The 23,701-nt window shown below is 40.5% G+C and overlaps 1 protein-coding gene across 5 annotated transcripts in view; it reads right to left on the bottom strand.

Moving 5' to 3' along the window:
- The window catches only part of UBE3A (ubiquitin protein ligase E3A), a 50,062-nt gene extending 28,694 nt beyond the window's left edge, over positions 1-21,368 (bottom strand). Inside the window, exons 1-5 of one of the 5 annotated variants that reach the window (XM_031605263.2) lie at positions 20,859-21,368; positions 12,794-12,861; positions 4,957-5,103; positions 4,229-4,348; positions 1,161-1,205 (exon numbers count right to left, since the gene is read on the bottom strand). In XM_031605263.2, coding sequence (XP_031461123.1) covers positions 1,161-1,205; positions 4,229-4,248 — 65 coding nt within the window. In that variant the 5' untranslated portion in view covers positions 4,249-4,348; positions 4,957-5,103; positions 12,794-12,861; positions 20,859-21,368. Of the gene's footprint in view, positions 1-1,160; positions 1,206-3,751; positions 3,777-4,228; positions 4,349-4,956; positions 5,104-12,793; positions 12,862-17,065; positions 17,327-20,858 lie in introns of those variants that run through there. The other 4 variants (XM_031605264.2, XM_031605265.2, XM_031605266.2 and 1 more) reach the window with 4 other exon arrangements.
- Between the last annotated feature and the right edge of the window lie 2,333 nt (positions 21,369-23,701).

The following is a 23,701-nucleotide window of genomic DNA, read 5'->3' as shown; positions in this document are numbered from 1 at the left end:
CCTAGGAGAAATACTCTTCTTTGTACAAGAAAAGAATTTCCTCCAGTGAATTTCTAAAACTGCATAGGGAAAGCATTCTTTGTTTCTTTTTCATCCATTAGGTAATGCAGTGCAATGTAAAGCAGCCCGCCTCAGCTTTGTCCCCTCTAGGTTGGGAAGCTACAGCAATACACTATGTCCATAATCTGCAAGATACCCAACCCATGATGTGTAGAATGCTAGACCAATTGAGGGAAGGCTGGGGAGGAGACAGTTGACTTAAGGCCACAGAAAATGTCTGTGGCAGAAGCAAAATTAACCCAAATCTTTTGAAGCCTAGGACAGTATGCTAACAAATGGGATACACTCCCTCTATTATTTCAGAAGTTCTGTTCTTAGCCAGAAGAGCAATGTTTGTGGTTTCCCTATTTGAATTTTAGCACAGGATGGTTTGAATAGCTAGAAAAGAATCTTTGTTTGCTAATGCACAGAAAAATGAAGCCTCAAGTAACTTCTATCTTTTTAAAAATGGTCCTCTCATTCCCACAACCTTTTTTTTTTTTTTTTTTCCCAAGTTTGGAATTGAAATGAACGTTTCAGCCAAATACAATCTTGCTTCTAGTTAATCTTGGCTTCTGGGTAATGAAGATAGACCAAAACAAGGCTCTAAACTGCTAGGGAGATGCTAGATGAATACTGTTAATGAAAAGAAATTAGTTTGCTGTTTTTAAGAGTATTTAGCATATGAATTTGCCTAATCAAATCAGACTAGTTTTTTTTTCCTTATGCTAGCAATTGATCTGCCTCAATAGATACTAGCAGATACCATGCCTTAGTACCTTCAATTCCACAAATGATATTAGTGAGTAGCATGTAGAAATTACACCCTACTGCCACATCTGAGTATAGACATGCAGATTTTTGACACTTATGCTACCATCTACTGGTTCATGTTAAAATAAACTCTTGAGCTCTCCCTTCAACCCATTCACCTCCAAAAAAAAAAACAAAAAACCACAGTATTTACAAAATCATTTTTCCATAGTGCAATATGAGTTTGAAATTTTGCAATGTGATACCATATTTCCACTCATCTTCTGAGGTACAAAAGTAACTCTTATGCCCAAATATTCAAAACATTTTTAAACAAGATACACTGAACTCATCCACTCGGTACTTACATTCGGCTAGTTTCAATGTTTTCAGAGTGAGGTTCTCCTGGTGATCTGCAAATACAGACGAAGTCTTAAGTACTGTTTGTTATTTTAAGTCATAACAATATGAAAAGTTATGAGGAGGGCAAAGCGATTAACAATGGTAATTATATCATTTAGAAGCATCAGCTTTCCTGCACTTGCACATTTAACTTGTTTGACCAAACTCTAGAAACTATAACATAAATCTGAGAACACAGTCAAATCAAAGGACAGCATTTTTTCCCCACAGCTTATGCAGCAGCAACCACCAGAGGAGACTTCTGTTGGCAGTACTTCCTTATTCAGGTTGCATGATGCAGCAGTTCTGAGCTAATTCCTCGTAACCACTTCTGTAACCAAAAGGTATATTCAAAGTTTACCAGTGATCAACAGCTGAACTTTAAAGATGCTGCAGCTCAGAAGTAGGCTTCAACATTCTCTAAGCAAATTTCTTGTCTCTCATTACTCAGATTTATGTATGTAACTTCACAGAACATAAGAGTTACAGTTTCCTATTTCTTCATTCCAATCAACAGGTCAGCCAGTAATTTTGAGAATTAGATGTTATTGCCTGGCATTTGTACCTACCATTTTAACTTAATATAAAGTTGTTTAAGGGGTATAGTTCCATATTCACTTAAGACAGCCAAATTACAGGTGCCTCACTCCTTATTCCCATCTTGTTCTTTAACTTCCTGAATCAGCACTAGCATAATTTATTTTTAAGACATTAATTTTTATCCTTCTGGGCTCCCCCCAATCCAGTGAGACTTCTAAGCCAGAAGGCAAGGCAGTACAAATACAGGTTTGACTTCAACCATCTTAAGCTTCTTTTCAGTAATCTTGTGAACTGTTCTCAACTTTCATTGTGGTAGATTTTGGTACAGTTGACTGGAACTGTTGAATTGGATATATTGCGTAGGAGTAGAAATACAGCACAGTCATTACAGCAACACTTGGCAGCTTACATGAACAAAAATGTCTTTTGTGACAGAACTTTCTCAAAACAGAAGTGAGCTAATATCTGTAAATATAACTCACTCATTTTGTAGGTTTCAGCCAAGTTTGCTAGGGGACTTCGGTTAGCACAGCTAATGTTCTCAGTATTCTCTACTAAAATCTCAGTTCCTTTACTGACACACCAGATCTTACCAACTTTCTAGAATTTACCAAGCTGTACTATGTTAACAGATGCAATGCCTAGAAAGCATTTCTGGCACACAATTTTAAATTCCTAAGCTAACTGGATACGATGCAGTGACAAATGATAAAGAACACAGGAAGTTATTTGTTTACATTTCACTAAGTTACAAAATTCAACTGACACTAGGAATGGAACTCAACTTACTATCCAACGAAGTATATGCTCATGCTTAGAATGCACATATCGTCCAGCTAAAAAAGAAGTTAGAGAAACAACCCAGCCTGAAAATGTGATCTTATTCCCTCAAAATGATCCTTACCTTACTTATTCAAACTCAGAACTCACAAAAGAGCTGCAGTAGAGAAATAATGCTCAACAGCAAAACAAATGAAAGTTTAATCTCCCCTTTGACTCTCCAAACCAAGTCCCCAGATACTTAACAAAGAAGAGCAAACCTCTTCCTAATTATTCGCCTAAATATACAAATGCTTGAAGCCATCCAATTTGAGGAGTGAAGGAGAGAAGCGCCTATCTTCATATAAGCTAGCTCCTCTATTAACATGCATGACTTCAGAAACCGAGAACACAGAGCCAATTTGGAAGTTTGAGGCAGTTGTTTTCTGTTTTACTCGTATGCAGTGTAACCCAATGAAGCTACAGATAATGGCAATGCTTCAAGTTGCTATGAAAATACACACGAAACAGTTCTGTCAAGAAGAGGATTAGTCACTTTGATCCTTTAAAAAAACAATATGAAAAATTACAGAAAAGAACAGCAGATTAGCATCTAAACCTAATGTTGTAAAGAAAAAACTAGATGGCAGTCTGCAGTGCAGACAAGTAAACAACGTATCAGTATATCCAATGTCTTTTCCTACTCCTATAGTTTATGTATAATATATGAGAAGACAAAGTTCCAGGAAAGTTCAGGGGAAAAAAAGACTAGCTGAGTTTAAAAAAGTTTGGTCCTCTGAGGTAAGTGGTTCAACAGGAAAAGGATTCAAATTCCTTCAGATTATCTTTTGCTGTAACGTGAGCAGATGGACCATAAGAGTGACTTGCAGAAATTTTAATCCACTCAATAAATGGATTTTAACAGGTTTCAGATGACAATGTAAGCAACAAATATGATGGGCTTTCAATACTCATTAAAACAATATGCAAGACCAATCTATTTACAGCAATTGTACTTATTTGTTGAGAAGCTGTTAATAGTAACTGTTCACAAACAGGAAACCTTTATTCTTCTAGGCAGGCAATAATACTGAAAACAACTATATGGCACGACAAATCTGAAACAAGTTCTGTTCAAAGAAAAAATCTCAGAGCAAACACTCTCACAAATCCAGCTCTGAGTAAGATCGTAGAAACTGATCAAGACAATTAATCTGAATGCTGCGGTATGAGCTAGCAAATTCAGGTGGTGGCTCACTTCCAACAACACAGGGAGCAACTTCTCCATTCTGCAAGCCCTTCCTTCTACCTCCACTGTAACTCCTTAGGAGAGAAAAGTAAACGTATGCCAGTCTACAAATTTTTTTTATCATCAATCATTCTGGACAAATACTTAAAATAAACTGAGCAAATTGCTTAAATTAGTACATTAAACAATTTAAACAGAATTTAGTACTATAGTAAAGTCAGAGATATTTAAGTGATGGTTTTGCTCTTAAGAGGAGCACAATGGAGCACTGCAGAGCTTGCAATTTAAAAAGCAGGCAGGGACAAGACAAGTGAGCTTTGAAATCACTCTAAGTAAAAGTGTAAGTCAATTTTGCCATCTGACTTATAAATAATATATCTTAGTACTGTCTACAAAATTAACTTCATGTCAAACAAATTCAAATCTTAGAACAAATATTATTTTAACAATTACCTTGAGAAACAACACAATACGTCTTGATCTTACCTTTTACAAGCTGTGGCCATTCGGTGACATCAGGGTGATCACAATTTTGAGTCACTGATTAAAAACAGTTGTCACACACCAGTCCTGTGTCACGTTGGGCTAAGCATGAGCTTAACAACTCTAAATAAGTAAAAATAATTTAGTTAAAAGTCCTTACGAACTATTTTCAGCCAGCCCACTGAACAAAAACACAGATGCTAAGAATTACTGCAAAATAAAGACCTCAGAAAAATCTTGTTCAAACCTTTTAGATAGCACTATACTGAATACTGTATACTGAATGCAGTGAAGCCTGAATACTTCACTACAGTAATCACAACTGGCAAAACTGAAAATCAACTTATTTTTAATCTCTCTAAAAAGAAAGAAAAAACAACAAAAACGCCCCACATCTCTTGAACCAGTGGAAAGCACCTGATGTCAAGACAAAAAGCATTTAAAGATTTGGATGTATATAAACATGGTTCTAACTACAATAGGTTCTAACTACAATAACATTTGATAAATTGTTTCCCTTCTACAACTGAATTAGTACTAGCTCTTTACAGAGGTTCTGTGTTTGAAAGGGAAGAAAAAGTAACTTATGCTCTGTTGTATTGCTTTCCCCCAAATGAAGCTGTTTTAAATGAACAAGTTTTGCCACTGGTGGCCCATCGTTTATGTTATTTGCTCCATTTACATTGCACGGACTCTCCTCTCTCCTCTATGTTTTCAGAAGCGTATTTTACCTGTCAATTCTTTCCTGTGATCTGGCTCCACTGGTTTAAATTGAAGACTTGGTCCTTTACTTTGTCACTCAGGTGGCAGCCAATGATCACTCAGCAATACTCGGGCCCAGAGCGCTATGGGACCACCCCAGCTGATTACTTCCATGGCTGAAAAGGAACCAATTAGTCTCTTACCTATTACTATTATCTACTCTATAGTTAACTGATAAAATATTTCCAAACATAAACCTCAACACTCAGTATCACCCCATTCTCTCTCCCACCCAAGCTCTATCACTCAACAGATTGCAAAGAGGCCTCTGATGCAGTCAGATCAAACAGCACAACTTACTTTCTGTTGATAAGAAGTTTTTAATTAAATGGAAACACCATTACTGTATTTAGTAAACAAAGGCATTTGTCTCTAAACAGCCTATAGCAATACAGATCTCTGTCCAGCATCCGAAAAAAAGAGTTTTATTTCTGTGGCTCTAACAGGTGAATATCCACATTTTTAGGTTGTTATGCAGCAAGGTACACAAAAGCTAAGGAGGCACTCAGACCAACTCTCTACATCTGTAGTCATCGTGATCCCATGCAAATACTAACAGCACATCCTATAGCATGTTTCAGCAAACAAAGCTTTTGTGCTTCAGTCCAACATATCGCAAGTCTTTCAGTAAGGTCTTCAGTCTGACAGAGCAACCAAGAACTCTCACTGCTAATTTGCATCTAATGACTCATCTAAGATGAAATGGCTGAACAGGTCCTACAGTTTTCTAAAGTTTGTCTGAAAAGCTGCTGACTTTTGCTATTCTATTACAACTTGCAACTCTGCTACAGGCTGCATCGCTAAAATGAAGTGAAATTTACATTATTTTTGAAATAAGGCTTTTCAATCAGGTGCGTTTCTTGACACAAGAAATATCATTTTAATTATGAAGTCAGTAGTACTAGAAACTTCAGAAGTGCAGCTGATTTAAATGAAAAAAGCAAGCCAATTGAAAATCTCCAACATAGAACAGAGGTTCTTTAGTAAAACAGAGTTATGGACGTAAATTGTCAAAGCTAGAGTCAAATAACTGAGTCAATGGTAGGAGCACAGTGCAACAGAAAAAAGTCAATGGGAATGGTTTCTCCTCCATCAAAAATCAAGTGACAGATCAAAGATTTTCAAATTAACAGCTGTGGACTATCAACTGCAAACAAAAGCTAATAGCCAAAAAAAAAGCCACCAGAGAAAGCAACACAAAACTAAGAAGCCTTAAAAGCACTGTTTTATGGCATTATGATAGTTTGATGATATCTACTTTTATGCAAACCTTAGCTTTAAAGAAACAGAAGTCCATTATAGGGCAGTGCTTTATTCTCAAGTTAAATCTTATTTCTTGCTGCTTTCTGAAGAATTGGTGTGAAATGGCTCTGTAAAAATGCACTTAGAAATTAAAAATAATCTCTTTACACAAGTAACTTTCAGTACAATAGTGAAAGAGGACAGTGGTGTAGTCTCTAATTCCTCATTTATTACGAAGAAACCTGCATTTTGCCTGGTTGCTCTAAGTAGCTAATACCTTAGTTATGTTCTATGGAATTGGAAGCACATAAGAATAACAAGCCAATTGCAATGTTAGTAAAATTAAAGTTCTCCCAAGCGTGTTTTGCATTCATGACCTCTCCCATATGGTTGTGAAGGAACGCATGAAGCCCTGGTGCTGGATTCAAAACCATCAGATTTTGGACTGCTAAAGAATATACTCTGAAGTGATAACTCCACAGCCATGGGCAAGGCAAGTCTGTGACCAGGCCTGACAGAGATCCAACTGTTAGACAACACAGCACCAAGCATGGAATTTACAGCCCCCATATTAAGCAAAACAGTGTCCAAACTAGCAAGAAACTCACTAAGTTGTTGTTAACTCATCTAAATTTTGTAATCAAATCTAGATCTATAAAGTAAACTTATCATGGATCAAGACACTGAATCTTGGAGCTGCAACCCTTTTTAATCTGTTAAATGATACCTTAAGACTGAATTTACTGTACTGAAATCTAAAAATCTCATGCTCCATTTCAACAGTATGGATACCAGCAGCAAGAACCCTTAACTGATCACTTCTGGCCAGCAGGGAGAGGGAGGTGACTGCCTCCCTCTACTCAGCTCTTGCGAGGCCCCACCTGAAGTAATGCGTGTTCTTGGAGCAGGTCCAGAGGAGGGCCACTAAGATGATTAGAAGGCTGGAGCACCTCTCCTATGAGGAAAGGTTGAGGGAACTGGGATGGTTTTGCTTGCAGAAGAGAAGGCTCTGGTGAGACCTCATTGTGGCCTTCCAACACTTGAAGGAAACATATGAACAGGATGGGGAATGGCTGTTTACGAGAGTGGATAGTGATAGGACAAGAGGAAATGGTCTTAAACTGAGACAGGGGAGGTTTAGGTTAGATATTAGGAGGAAGTTTTTCACTCAGAGGGTGGCGATGCACTGGAACAGGTTGCCCAAGGAGGTTGTGGATGCCCCATCCCTGGAGGCATTCGAGGCCAGGCTGGATGTGGCTCTGGGCAGCCTGGTCTGGTGGTTGGCAACCCTGCAGGGGGGTTGAAACTGGATAATCATTGTGGTCCTTTTCAACCCAGGCCATTCTATGATCCTATCTCCTTTCTCATCCCAGCTTCCCCAGGTAAAGTTGCTGCCAGTCCTGTGGGACTGGATACGACTAGCCAGAAGTCTCTAGCACAGATGAAATTCATCTTTCTAAAACCTTACTTGTTTATCCATCTGCAGAGTGCTGCCTGTGGCAGCAAGAGATCAGAACATTAAAACGTGGGGTGAGTGTGAAGGAGACCGCCTAATGCAGAATACAGTGTCTGAACGCAGGACATTTTGACTGCTGGATCCATACAAGGAAGAAAAATTGGTAAAAGAGTCAAAGGACTCAACTTGATTAGGAAAGGGGAGACTAATATAATGGAAAAAATGCATTGTGAAAAAGAAAACTGAGGTACAGCAGGTATTCATCTGTCATAGGTATTCCTTTACAAAAATTTCTGGATATAACTTATCTTCCAGAAGGTACCGTTCTAAAAACAGCTCCACAGCAAATATTTATTCTTAAAGCAGAATGTCTCAAAAATGATTTCTTCAGACTTTACTGTCATGATTAAAATTGCTTACAGTTTAGTCTTTCACAAACATATAGGGCAGCTGAAGGTAACAAGCAAAGTTCATGTCTGTGCAATATATCCCAGAAACTTGAGATGGCTGCTGGAGGCTCTTTGGGATGGGGTATGCTCCGATACACATGCATCTATAGCTGCCTAACAACTATTTACAAGAGGTGCATTGAACCAGGACTGCAACAATCTATATTATAATTAACCAATACAATGGACAAGAACCATACCCTTAAACCATGTATATGGCATAGAGTAGCCATCATCAAGAGCAAATAGGATGAATAATGTTTACACAGTACTTGGAGACAACATCCATTTATAAAAAGTAGAAAAGATACAGCTCCTCTGAAAGGAACACTATCAAATGAAAGGGAGGGAGGAAGGAAATGAATAATGAGCCAGTGAAAGCAAGCAATTGGAAACCATGTTCAGATGCTTCAGAAGTGGCTAAATAGCAACCTGGTTGCACAGCCTGATGAGATCTTCTCATCAAGTACTTCCTTGAACCTTTAATTCTGGAATCACAAACATTACAGTTGGACTAGATGATCCTGTAGATCCTTTTCAACCTTGTAATTCTATGAGTCTATGAGCCAAGGTGAGGCTCCCAACTTCAACAAACAGAATCCAAAGCTACACCACGGAGAACACAAGTACGTATTCATCAGCAAGTCAGTCCAAAATAACTTCCAGCTACCAATCAGTGTAAATTAAAAGTTTTCGCCTCTACAGATTTTCTGAATCTACTATTCTTCCTACATCATTTATCCTATAGGTGTCCATATGCATATCTGGTGGCTGACACTCAGTATCTGAAGTCTAGGAAAGCCTTTGAACTGAGGAACACCTGTGACTGATAGCTAAACGGACCCATGTGCTCAGAAGCAGCATTTTTAAGAATCTGTTCTCTTTAGAAAACAGTTTCAGTTTCCTCCTGATTAAGCTTAATATTCAACCTTTAAGACCATCTTTTTAAAAGATATTAATGAAAAAGAAGGTGATTTACCAGTACAGAAAAGTACCAAGTTCCTTAATTTCCAGTGCAGGAATTTTACTTGCTCTAATTTAAAATGATCATCTCCCTCTGGAAACCACCTCTCAAGATCACTTTTATATGTTTACTGAAGAATCCCTCCGAATCCTCCAAGAACGAATGCCCTTCTCCAAACTGATCCATTTCCAAAATGACTTTGAGTAGCATGATGAAGTGGACAGTCATCATCCATACAGTGAAAGGTGCCCTTGTACTACCATAGCTAGCTTAACACTCCGCCAAAAAGGAAAATGCATAATAGGAAAGCTGGCCATTTATCATGATCCCCAGAGGTTCCTTCCAACCCCTACAATCCTGTGATTCTGTCTTAAGACTGATTCACCAAGTGTCCTGAAAGAAACTGCAGAATATCCTCCATATTTCTAAGTTCAGTCTTAACTGTAACCTGCAGAAAAATAACAGTAAGGTTGGAAACGTCAATTCCTTTTGTTGCTTGCTTGTTTTTACCAACACAGAAAGCATGGAAAGATGTAAGATTCCAGAACTTCTATTTACGAAACTCTCTGTAGGTTGAATTATCAACTGCCTTAAAGTAAAATCAAATACATGAATAAAATCTAATCACATAAAATCTAGTGGAGCAACCAAAAACAACAAAAAACAGCAGTAAGGCATGGTTTTTTTTCCGTTTTTCTTTTTGTTTGTTTGGTTTTTACTACTTCACAAGCCAAACTCATTCATTTACAATAATAGCAGATAAATACAAACCAACATGGCTGGAAAACAAAAATAATGGGGTATCCTGGAAAACATCAATCAAAGTGACTACAACAGTCACAACTGATTAGTAAATACACATATGCTCCCTGTATTACAGCTGAAAGAAACACCATCCACAAACAGTTCCTGGATAGGTATTCATCTACACAAAGTACTTCAGACACGTGCAAAACTTGAGCCTAATTCTCCAATTACTCAATATTCTTCCACGCCATTCCAGAAGTAGCAGAAAAGAGCTGTGAAGTAAGCATGAAAACAGGAGAAAGTGCCTTGTGATGAGTTAATGAAGAGTTGATTAAGATGACTGATGAGAATACTGGAAAAAAACTAAGTCTTTTTATAACAGAGAATGAACACACACACAAAAAAAAAAGATACTCCAACTGAAAGAAAACACACATATAAAAAAAATATGACTAGAAACTAAGGGTTGAAAAACTCAGTAGAAACACAAGCACACAGGATAACAAGTAACTATTTAGAGAGAGGATCTGAATTTGCTATGATCTTCAAATTAAGGCCAATTACTATTCCTGAATCTACACTTTAGCGAAAACACAAACTACTGAGTTTAATAAAGGCAGAATTTGGTGCACCTAGTAAACCTCCAAATACAGAAATCAGATACAAACTTTTATATAAGCTTCATTTTCTGGTATCTGCGTACCTACTATGCCTTGGCTATGATACCCACAAATAACACAGTGATAGAAAGTGGCCAAGTGTTTGCTACCATTTTTCTTTCTAAAGCTAAAGACTTCTCATTTTCTTTGTTTCTCCTGATCTCTACAACAGTCTCCACAACTCTGGACAGTAGATTTCCACCCCTGGCATCCCCCAACATTTTTTTTTGTCTGAGGTTTTTTTTTGTTTTTGTTTTTTTAAGATTATAGATACACTTTATTCCTCCTTGCAAAAGAGGAAAGATCTGCAATTACATTTAGCTACTAAATTTTTCACTTGGACTATAGCTAATTTTTCCTCTGCTCCCTTGCTCCATCTCTGAAAAACTATTTATTTCTATTTCAGCTATATCTACTACTTCAGGCTCCCTCCAAAATTACACACTTTTGAATGGAAAGGTTCTCCTACATCAGAAAGTGAAATACAATCACCTATTTAAATTTGTTTTGGTAGCTCTCCATTTACTGGGTAGGTATCAAGTTATCTTCCAAACAGCTAAGTTTTACAGCTTCACTTCAGCTTAAATATTTAAACTTTTATTCCACCTATCTTTTTTGCTTATGCCTGGTTATTTTGCTTTCTTTTTCCACCCACTCATCACATGGAGCCTCTCATGTAAAGCACCTTTCTGTTCACCAAATTCTTCAGTGACACCAGCATGTTTGTTTATACGTAGGTTGCATTAAACCCAAACAATCATGCAGTTCTGTAGCACAACACTCAGTTTTTCTGATGTTCTGTTGTTCTGATGTTCATTAATTGCACATTGTGGTGGATTAGAGGGGGATTCTTGTTCATCAGCTTACAAAGTGTGCATCATTACAAAGACTACATGAACACGTACAGCAGCAAATAGTCACAGTTCAGAAGAAAGCAGCCAGCAGAGATAATTGCAAAGAAATAACAGCTTAAGTCTGAAAGAGGGCTGTCATACACACAACTGGTATTGAAACTGGAGAGTGAGAAGCAGGTGGGTGATCCCACTGGTGCTGTGGGTGCAAAGTGAATGCACGCTACCTGCCCAATGCCTGCTGGAGTACAGGACCAATCTACAGAATTATCATAGCCCAGATGTTCCTGAGAGAACGCTACTACTTATATATATTTTTTTAGGGTTTTTTTTTTTTTTTTAAGACTTACAGTTTTTTAATTAACACACGCCACAGTTAAAGTTTCAGTTTAGAATTAATCATTTTTAACTCCCACGAAACAGAACTTTGCAGAAAAAAGAGACAGCCAACAGTCCTTCCACAAGGCTGGGATTTTAGAACTTTTTTTTTTTTTTTTTACTATTTTTTCATGTTAGATATCGTCAAAAAAGAATCTAGACACAAATATACAGGTATAAAACTTGTATCAGGAGTTAAATTCTTCCCAGTACTTAAAGTGTTTTTTTAAAAAAAGCATCTTCATAGCTTAGATGTAATCGTTGAAGTAACTCCATATGATTTTGTGTTAACATATATTTGATAATCTAGAAAAATCTGAACGCTAATATTATTTTTTTCTGAATGCAGAAATTCAGAAAGTTAAAAGAAAAAAGTCACTATGCATCAAGAACACTATGGTACTTGAGCCACTATTGAATGGTGCAGGCTTTCTCTAATGCTGGACTACTGCAGTATAAGGTTAGAAAACAGGAACAAGAGTAACTACAAGGTATAGTTTGATTTTATTAAAATGCATGCACAGTTTTAAGCTTGCAGGATGCTTAAGAGCCCAGACAAAGAGAGAGACCACATGGCACAGGCCGACGTTAGAGAAGGTTACTTTTCTGAGTTTCCAAACATCCCAATTTGTATATTTTGCTTACACTGATGTTTGATTAACTTTCCTACTAGTTCTAAGTCTATTTTGCAAGTTATATTTAAAAAGTGTAGAAGTCTGACTATAAACGTGTACAGCAGCATGGAAAAAGCCTTCAGGAACAGCACCAGGTCTTATCCAATCAAGGAGAAATAGCTGAATTATAGTAGCATAATGCTGAGCTTGTATAACAAATTAAAAGGGAATTCATCAATGTTGCATCTTTATTTTCTCCAAGAATATCAAGTAACACAGCTATCCAAAGAAACTAAACCTAATAGACATTAAAGTTGAAAAAATATGGGAAAAATGAATGCTTGTGCTTTCCTGAATTTATTTTCAACTTGTTTAAATCAGTGAAGTATAATAATTATTATTAGTCATAATGCATACATACAATAGAAGTGAAAACATAGACATACCATATCTTTCCAGAGCTGCAGAAACTTCTACTTCCCAATTCTAAAACGGACTTCTACAGTTCCTGTACCTATAATGCAAAACATTACATGTCAGTTTTTGCACCATGTGCAACTCACTGTTGCTTCAAAGTGATATAAATGAGAACAGTTCGATTAGTCACAAGTTTACAATGAAATGAAACACAGGACTTTCAATACCAGCCAGAGCAGAAAACGCTTAGTTATGTCAGGGAAACTGCAAAAGCTGAACATCCACACACACTGTTCCCTATTCTTTCCTCTCTAGTGATGCAACACAGTTTTATAATTCCATTCATCCACTTTATTATAAATACCCATTTCCTTCTAGAAGATTCTGGCAAGGTTTCTCTCCTGCTCCACCCTACCCCACCCCCACCCATTTTTTTTCCTCTTAAAAAAAATAGTACTTTCTAAATTAAAGACATCAGTATATTGAAAATAATAATAATAAAAACGCTTTCAAAAGTCACAAACAGAACCACACCTTGGTCCTGGCTGCACAGAACTGCTGAAGTTTGGTAAGCATTTCTATAAAAAGTTCATTTTTAGAAAAGCTATAATAAATAAGGAACTCAGGCCTAAACATACCCTGAATATTGTTAACGAGCAACTAACAAGCAGAGTACAGCTAATGTGAGGGGTGTAAGTTACATAGAAATAGCCATATTAACTAAAGAAAACTGATATTTACTTTTTGAAAACTTACTTATTTGGTTCAAAGTATCCTTTCACTATCACAAAGATAAATACTTAATTTGATGATTCTAAAGCTCTATTAAGAGCAAATAAATCCAGTGTAGCTGATTCAGTCTGATTTCCAACTTAGATCAGTGTTCCCATGAAGGAAGCCCTGATCCGGTTACCTTAAAGAGTACACATTCAATTTTGTCTTAATGATGTGAAATGACAGAGCACCCAAGGCCCAGTTCTGCTCTGGGGATACAAAAAGAACGGATAGGAACATCTGTGCCAGTTCAGCTCCACAGCACTGCCAGGCTGTGCATAACTATGCATTTCTATATTTCCAGAAGAAAAAAGAAACTACACGGAGCAGTCTACCTGTTCAACGCAGCAAAATTCCTATTTCAACACAAAGATACGGTAATTACATGGATTTATATATAGTCAGGGTGAACAACAAACCCATAGAATTGCGTCAATAAAACTTTACTACCACTCATAAGAATAAATTTATCCAAAGAGTGAGAGAACGCAACATGATTTTCCTGATGGGAGGAGGTACTACCAATAGCAGACATCACAAAGAATAATTATTCGTTCACAGGGAAGCCACCAAGCAAACTCTGCTACAAACATAAACAGTGTTTTCACATCTCACACCACAGGACTTCCAGCTTATATTGTAATGTATGCAAATTTTGTCATGTACACACACTTGTACATGCAGAGCAATGCTATCTATATGTAATTAACCGATCATCCTCTAAGCCACAAAGCACCAGCTTGTGGAGCGCATGGAGTGCAAGCGAAGTATGAGAGTGAAGAAGTGTCACAAATACATTTAGTAGAGATCTAACAATTGCTGCCCAGCAGGAGGAGACTAGAAAACAAAGGATCACAACAAAACCAGAGCCATGTAGTTGAGGACATTACAAATTAAAGAAGAAGCAAAACAGAGTAGAGGAGATGGAGACAGAGGAGTTGCTAAAGACAATGCAGCTTGCAACAGAAGAGAATCACAGAATGGCCTGGGTTGAAAAGGACCGCAATGATCATCTACTTTCAACCCCCCTGCTATGTGCAGGGTCACCAACCACCAGACCAGGCTGCCCAGAGCCACATCCAGCCTGGCCTTGAATGCCTCCAGGGATGGGGCATCCACAGCCTCATTGGGCAGTAGTTCCAACAGAAAACTGGAGCAACAGACCTCCAGCTCTCTCTGCTCAGCCACCCACCAGCAGCTACCACCAAGGCAAGCATGAGCCCCCCAGGAATTCAGCAGTCTGCTGATAAACATCCGCTCATGAACAACTACATGAACAACAAAATGGAACACAGGATCTGCAATGCTCGTCAGACAGGAATGGATGCAATCGCACAGAATCAGGCGTACTTTAACATTTACCACCAGTATAATTATTACTTAGCATTAAGCCACATTTGCTTCAAAAAAGATGCAAGTGGACAGAAGTGTGACTAAAAGCACAGCTACTGCTATTGCTTCCACTCCATGTAAAGAATTTTCAATCTGTCACATGACCAGAGCCAAGACTGCTGCTTTTCTATACCCCTGATCCATACCTTTTCCATCAGAAGACTTCAAGTTGCCCTGCATATCAACAGAGATAGTAAGCTATTGAATTAACTAAACAACTGCGGTGTAAAGAACTGCAAAAATAGTTAAGAAGTTATGAAAAACACTTCACAACTCTTGTGCCTTGCCTGATGAATGGTACAATGAAGTCACACCTATCAGAAACTTGACAGCACTTTTCTACCTTTTAAAAAAACCACAAAGACCCCACAGCACACAAGCTAGCTGTCACAAGACTGGAGGTATTCTGCCTAGCATTATAGGTTTTATCACACAACATTAAATACATAAGTTGAATAAGAATCATTTTCTTCCATAAGAGATATTCTTAACAGGTTATTCAAATAAAACAAGTATTCACAAATAGTCTCCTTTCAGTAAGATATCCAGGTCAAAAGAACCATGCAAATGGACTATATTTAATCACCCTCTTACAAAAGAAAGGGCTCAACCTTTGCAAGCCAGAAACACCAGTACCTCAGTAAAACGATACACTCCCCTAAGAACACTCGTGTTCTCAGAACTCAAAGGATTTACAGCTTGTGTGGACAGTTATGTATTTCCACCATCCACAGTACACAGCTTTTGCTACAGCAGTTGGAACAGGCACCGAAGTGCTGCTACAGCTGCCAGCGTACACTGGTGTACCTTGGACTTTCTAAACATAGAATAGGGTACTAAACCCTAACACTGATCGTCAAGACTTTGGACGTTAGATTTCACTACGAATCAGAAACTGTTATCTGAATATAGCTATGCAAATAAAGATGAAAGCATCCTACTAGAAATTCTGAAGTAGTGACAGACAGCATTATTTAGCTTTGTAAAAGTTTGTTTATGCCTTTTAAGAGAATGAAAAATACCATACTGCAAAAATCAGAATGTTGTTAAGTACTGAAGTCATCAGCTCACATGCATGACTAAGCCTAAAGCAGAAAGAAAACAAAATCAAAAAACTTCACCCATGAGTATGGTAGCATTTCCTGTTTGACCTGCAGCCCACTTTGGAAGTTCAGCTCCTTTAAGAGCCATTTCACCACGCTCCAACACCCCAAGTCTGCTGAGCTGCAGCTGCTCCAACCCAGGTCCCACAGAGCATACCAGAGCAGGAGAGCACAAGCACTGCCAGGACCCGGCTGCCTGGACAAGCCTGGCATCTCTCAGCACCGTGCAGCTTGGCACTGTGTTACAGATCTCTGTGCCTTTCAGGGAGAGGGAGAGGTCTATTCTTCATTCCCATTGCTCACTTCACCAATTTACTTGGCATAATCATCATCAAGGACATGTCAAGGAGTCCCAGAAGGGAGTCCAAAGCGAAGAGAAGCAGAGTCATCTCAATGACAGAGGCACAAAAAACCTAGCCTCACCCTTACAACTCAAGCTCGGTTGAACAGCTGGAGTCTTGCCACACTGCTCCCAAAACATGAGAAGGAAGAGGAGACCAGGTGGATTCATTGTTGCCACACCAATACACAGCAAGCCCCAAGCCTCAATACTGGTTCCATAATTACGCACTTGCGACCCCACTGGTTATTGCAAGGTTCACCAAGACCAAAACTTCCATCAATATGAAACAGATTCTGGAACTTATGGTTGATACACTTTTTTATTTAGTTACTTAGGCCACATCCTGTGAAATTAGGTCATACAAGTATATTAAGCATGACTTTTGATGTACTAATGAACAGAACATGAAAAAAAGCTAGTAATTGCCACACCAAGCAGTCAACTGGTCCATCAGCTCAAATGTGTACCAAAATGTCACAACTGGAATTTACCTCTGGTCCAGTCTCACTGTTGGCATAATACACAAGGTAAACATGAAAGCACAGCTGTTTGGATGGGTGCGAGCAGTGACACTTTCTGATGAAGTCTTAGAAAGCCGTAACGTGAATAACCTTTTCAAATCACCACACTGCAAAAAGGTTCAAGCCTCTGTGACACCTGTTCAGAATTTCTCTTTGACACATACATACCTGTCCTAAGGAAATATAAGTTGCTCCAAAAGAAGCAGGCCACCCCTCTTACTGAAGACAGGGCACTGGGGGTCCAAAGGGAAGCCACCCATTTAGATCCACTCAGCTGAACAACTGCAACTTCTCCTAATTCTTCACCACTCAGTAGAACACGGGTAAAAAACCACCATGTGAGGTGATTACAGAACGAGTCCTGGTAAAGACTGATTTCCACCCCCTTTCTCCATTCAGCAGTTACTAATATAGGGAAGCAGGCTCAACCTATTAAAAGTAAAGAGTAGTTAATGATTCCTTTAAGAGATTAATACATAACAAGTCTATGTAAGGTCATAATTCTTAATTTATAATGTAATTTTGCAATCAACAAGTTATTTTGTCCAAAAGTTCCACCACAATGAGGTGGAGATATTAAAAAATAGCAATTTGAAGTCCAGCTTCCTCACATTTTAACACTGCCAAGCAGGAATCCTGGATCTAAGTGTTATTTAAGTTACCTTTTTTAAATTTAGATACTTCTAGTATGAGGCTACTTTCCTGAAGAATGTCTCACCAGTTCATACAGCTACATGTTGCTTCATTACAAAACACAGCCCTTTACACTCTATTTGCTGACTTCTGGCTAACCAACTAAATACATTATGCACAGTACTATCCATACGAGCCAGCAGCCTCCAGACTTTCATTCACGGCCCATACGTTGCTGTATGAGGCTGCCAGGTGTTGGCTGTATATACAGGAAGTCAGTGCAGTAAATGTTAGTTAAGGTCAAAGTATTTGAGATGACAAGAACAAAAGTCACTTCAAGCACGCAATTTGTTCACTGCTGTTGTCTCTGGGAAACAAATATTTAAGCAATAGTTACAGCGCTCTCTTGGGGGAGGGGGATTGGTCAGGCAAAGCAGGAGATTAATACAAGTAAACGATAAATGTTAAATTATTTGGTAAAGACCCTGACAGTGAATTTCTTGCCCCTCTCACATGATGTGCGAATCAGAATTCAGTTACTAACAGCCAGACCTTGAATCCCGGTTCTCTATGAAAATCATGGCTCAAATACATGGATACTAAACAAAAAAAAAAAACATTTACCAAAATGGCCAGAAATGTAAAACATACTTCTCTTTAAAAACCCATATTGATCCATTTACTGAAGTTGAGTGAAGACCTGGCTTACCATCACCAGAAAAGAAAGTCAGCACTTGCAATGAGCCTCTGTACTCCAGGAATTCTTTCCCTTTGTCTTTCAATTTCATTATAAGGATTTATACCTTCCCACGTATGAATACACTGGTGGAAGGGGGAGAGGAAAAAGCCATTTCCTTCTTTCAAAATATGAATACTCTTTGGACATTCCCTAAGTAAACTGAAACCGAAAGTAGTAAAGGGAAAAAAAAAAAAAGAAAAAAAAACAACAAAAAACCAACAACAAAACCCAAAAGTTTTCCTGCACAGCAAAAACTATGATGATGAATATTTAGAAAAATATAACACTTAATTTGTTCCATTAAGTGTCGTATCATGTATCACACTAATTACTGTTTATACAAGATGTTATATGCTTAAACATGTTCACACTTAAACGTGTTTATGTTATGACTATTAAAACTTGACTCAAAGATTTGTCCTTTCCCATCACCCCCCATACATATAGTTAAATAGAACCTATAGATTCATGTGAAAGCTAACGAACACATCCACAAAGCACACATTTATAGTGAAACACACATGATTTTATACACTAGGGGTACATGTCACCTCATTTCTGTAGCAGGTTGTCTCTTACAAAAAAAAAAAAAAAATCAATGAAAATGAAGCGAATCTATTTTATTTTCCCACATTAGTCAGAACAGGTGCAATCTGTAGGTGCTCTAACAGACTCTGATAGGCATTAAACATCCCTAGATATATTTAACGTATTGAGTTTTACCTTCCATCCACAAATCATCACTCACATGCCTTTAAGCAGGAGCAGTAATTAAAAGATGACTAGAATTGTTTGTTACGTGAAAAACAATTAAAAAAATCACACATCAGTTTTGAGGAGGACGTGGATTAAGATCTGGGATTTGAAACTTACTGCTTGAAAAAAAAAAATAAAGGCAGACACCTCTGACTGTTTGAGGTTTTACGTTGTTGTTTTGTTTTTTTAAATAGGTGCACACAATCATATCCCTAAAAACAAATAAAACAAAACAAGCGACAAATCAAATCATTTGTTTTGCCATCTAGCTTGACGTTTTTATTTCCAAACACTTAGGAGACACTGAATACTCCAGCAAGGAGAAATACCAAACAGCTCTGGTAAACAGAAAAAGAACTTGTTAATTCCTGTAAGAAAGATACCACATTAAATAGGAAACACAGAGTGGAATGAGACATTCACAAGAGACAAAAACATCTGTAAAACTGCACTACAATTATTTCAATTAAAAGTTAATTTTCATCCTGTAAACCTAAATAGTTGTATGCTTTTTATTCCAGTATTGTGTCTGAATTGACAATGGTGCTTTTATGGAGACAGTCATAAGCACTGTAGACCACATCTGTTTCTAAAGGCAAACGTAGGTGAGGAAAGTTACTGAAAGTTATTGGTAATGCACATTTCATATTTTCAATTCAGCCCAATCACTAAGCACCAAGTTTCACAGTACTCTCAGATAGAAAAAAGTCCCTCTAACTGTTTCCAAGATCAAAGTACACAGAGTACTCAGAGACACAATATGCAAATAGTGTAACACCACCCAAAGCAAGGAGTTTATGAGCCCACTTTCCACGAGCTTTCTTTCTTACCATGAAGTACGTGTCAGTACCCCAGCACTCTCTCCCACCCACGGGAGGTGCCTATCAGTACTGTCACACTCACCCTGCAGCTTCACCCCCAACAAGCAATCTCCAAGCAGATGCTACCTGTATGAATTCTTTGAGAACTTTAACTTTTAGACCTCTCCCTTTCAAATCACGGAAACGAAGTTGTATTAGATATGCTGACAACACAATCAGGCAGCTTTTACTTCCTTGGACAATCAGAGCTACACTCGGGTACAGTTTCACACTGGAGAACTTTCTGACAGACGTACAGTAAAACAAATTTGCCAAGTAGGCTCACACAGAACATCAGGTTAACGCAGCATCCTACTGAGATAGTGAAGTTTCCGTGCAGAGGGACCATCTCAGAAGTGATGTGTGAGACAAGCTTTGTCCCAGAAGCCCGATTCCAACACAGAAAGTATTTTCATTAACTAGAGAGCAGAGTAGGAGGTGTGGGGGGAAGCAGGAGTCTGTAGGTTCTCATCACTTAAGGGACACGGTCATTCACGAGTTACTGCTAGGGAACAAAGCATGGCCCACATCACCTCGGACACCCGATCTACAAACCGACCGCCAAGCTCCGCGATCCCGCAGAGTCTCTCTAAAAAGAAGGCAGCGCAGACACTCAACACTTGAGAGCCACGTCCGGCAGCCAGCAGCGACAGCTCCCACTCGGCGGCAAGACCCAACACCCCAGCCCGGATCGGGGAAACACGAGAGAGAGGAACGCACCACGCAGGCCCCGCACTCGCTCCACGCCCGGACCGCCCCGGCTGCCCGCGCTGAGCCGGGGGAACTGAGACAGGGGAGGGCCTTCGGGTTCACCCAAGGTCGCCCCGAGCCCCCCCTGCTCCCCGCAGGGCCGGGAGCCCCGAGGCCACGCACCCTCCCGCGGGGCTCTTCCCGACGGGGGAGCGGCCCGCGCCGCCTCCCGGCCGCCACCCCCCTCCCGGCCCCCGCTCAGCGCGGCGCAGCGCCTACCGACCTGCGCGCCGCGGCCTGCTGCTCCCGCTCGCTGCCGCCGCCGCCCGGGCTCATGCGGGGGCCGCGCCGCGCTCGGGGCCGGGCCGCAGGCGAGGAGGAGGTGGTGCCGCCGCCGCTGCCGGAGGAGCCGTCGGGGCGGAGAAGAGGGGCCCGCGGCCTGGCGGGAGGGGAAGGGAGAGGCGAGCGGCCTGGCGGGGCGGCGCGCAGAGGCGGGGGGGCGGGCCGGGCCCGCGGGGCGCCTCCTCTCGCGGCCTCGCTCGCACTCAGCCCCGCGCCACCATCTTGGGAGAACGCGATGTCAGCGCGGCGCAGGCTCGGAGGACTGGCGGCGGGCTGGGGGAGGCGGGAAGGCGGACTCGCCGCGTCCCGGCATGCAGCGCGGGCGGAAGGATGAGGCGGCCGCGCCACGCCACGCACCGTGCCGCACCATAGAGTTCGCGTGTGGCTTCCCTTCTAACTCTTTCACTCGAGGCTCCCGGCGGAAGGGGGCCAGAGCGACGCTTGCGTGCGTGAGGCGGAGGCCGCCATGTTGGAAGAGGGCAAAACTTAGAAGGCGGGAGCGAGGCGGGGTTTCCCGCTCGTCGAGGGCGCGGAACCGAGTGTGCGCATGCGCGAGCGCCGCTCGGCGCGTGCTGCCTGTGGGGGGAGGTGCGGGCGTGTGGGGTCAGCTCCTGCACGCGCCTTCGTGTGCACGGGCGTGCGGGCACCTCTCGCTGCGGCACGCATATAAGCAGCACGTGGGTATTCGGAGCCACGAGAACGGTGTATACAGGCGCAAATAAAGGCTTCTAAGCCCACGTTGAATTCTTTGTGTGTTTTCAAGGCCTGTAAGCGGACAGGCGTACGCTGTGCTGTGTGCACTGGCACCTCCGCAGGGCTGCCCTCAATGAGTTCTGTACTCGTGTCTGGGATTACTCTCATCCTTTGCATCCTTCAGCAGTTCCAACAATCTCTTAGTGTAAAACTGCGAGTAGGAGGCAGATGACAGTAGATAGAGGAAACGTGCAGGATGGATCATGGTCTGGTAGCGATAGGACAGAGAGAGAATGGCTTTACACTAAAAAGGGGAGATTTAGGTTAGATGTTAGAGGGAAATTTTTCACTCGGGGGCAGTGAGGTGCTGGCACAGCTGCTCAGAGAAGCTGTGGTGCCCCATTCCTGGAGTGACTCGACTTGCTGTAGATTAACTATGACCATCAATGTCCCCAGGCTGCTTCTCTTTGGAAGAGGATAACTGTACTTTACTGCTTTATGAAGTATGTTACATTTTCCAAAGCACTCAGGAATTGTGGTATAGATGTGCTTTTGTACCTTGAATGTTTTCAGCCGAGGTATAACCAGCTGCCGTGAAGCTACTGGATCTGCCCAGCTAAGCAAACTCTACATTTGGAGAAATGTAAGTGGAATTCTCAGTGGAGAAGCTGCTTCTGCGTGCCTCCTTGCTAATCCACACTGCAGTGCTTGGGCATTGCTAAGTGCTTCTGCTGAGGGAAATGAGTGGTTCAGTGATGTCTTGCAGTGATCCCCTACACAGAATGGGCTGTGGTGAGATGCTTCAATTACCTGATACAAGCAATGCTGGATAAAAATGTGAAACCCAACAATTATAGCTAATAGGCTGATTGCTACATAGAAGCCCTGCAGAAAACCTAATCTCAGCGTCCAGACGTTTGTAAACAGGTGCCTTTTCTTCACTGCTGGAGGAGAGCAGATGCGACTTGCCTCCTAAGTTGTGTGGCAGTGATTTCCAGCATGAGGAAAAGGAAAAAATTTAATTAAGAATTGAATTCCGATTCACCGTTCACGTGTGGCGCTGGAGAGAAATCATCAGGTCTGCTGCGTATTAATTTCAGATGTTGATGTCTCACTTCAGAGAGAATAATTTTCTTTGGAGATATCTTAGTGAGCATATAAAGAACACTGCATATATGCCATTCTTATTTCATGTGAAAACTCCAATACAGAGAACCCAATAACACTCCTTTTTTTGTGTGTGTTGATTTCAGAGAATTATCTGTGGGAAAATGAGATCTCGAAGCTCTGTAAGTGTAGCCCCTTAGATGAGAGGCATCTTTTTGTGAACAGTCTACCTTAGTTAATCCTCTTTTGACAGAAAGAGTACACTGAAGTGTTAGGAGCCTTTGGGAGCCCAGCCAAATGCTTCAGCCTGCTGATAGCTGGAGACTTTATGTCTCCCTTTGCAGTTAAAAGATAAGGGACAGGAAAAAATAATCAGTAATATAATGAAATACTGAGTTAGAGCCCAGCATTGGTAAGGGAGAGAAAAATCCCTGTGGTGATTGAGTGATTGTGATGGAAATATGAGTTGTTACTGGGATAAGAAAGAGTGGTCTGTTACCCCAGCTGTTCCCTCTCTTTTTCCCTTGAGGAAATTTGGAGATTGGGATAGCACTCAGCTCAGATCTCTTCATTTGTGGTGCAGGCAGAGAGACTTAAGCTTTTAAGGCTATCTATAGGGGAGTGCAAGTTGGTTGGATGGATGCAGTGTTACCTTTGCTGGAGGAAGAGAGAAAGCCAAGAGAACATGGGGGAGGCAGCATAGCCAGGCCCTGGCTGGTGAGCAATATGCTCTAGCCCTCTTGGGGGGAAGAGAAGGCCCCAGAGTGCATTGTTCCTGATCTCTCCTTCTTGCCTTTGTGTTTTATGGTCAGGAGTTACCAGGTTTAGAGACGCTAGTACTGTGCACCCAAAATCTTAGAATCCATGCAGAATCTTGGCTGCTCCACCTTTCACTCATGTAGTAAATATGACCCTTCTTGTGCTGAGACCTGTGGTAAGGTTTTGGGTGGAGTGAGTGACAAATGAAGCAAGGGGAAATAAGGA

The sequence above is a fragment of the Phasianus colchicus genome, chromosome 1 (assembly GCF_987193195.1).
Source record: "Phasianus colchicus chromosome 1, bPhaCol1.hap1.1, whole genome shotgun sequence".
Taxonomy (NCBI): Eukaryota; Metazoa; Chordata; class Aves; order Galliformes; family Phasianidae; genus Phasianus; species Phasianus colchicus.
The sequence above is the reverse complement of the archived record's forward strand: the minus strand, read 5'-3'. Positions and strand labels throughout refer to the sequence as shown.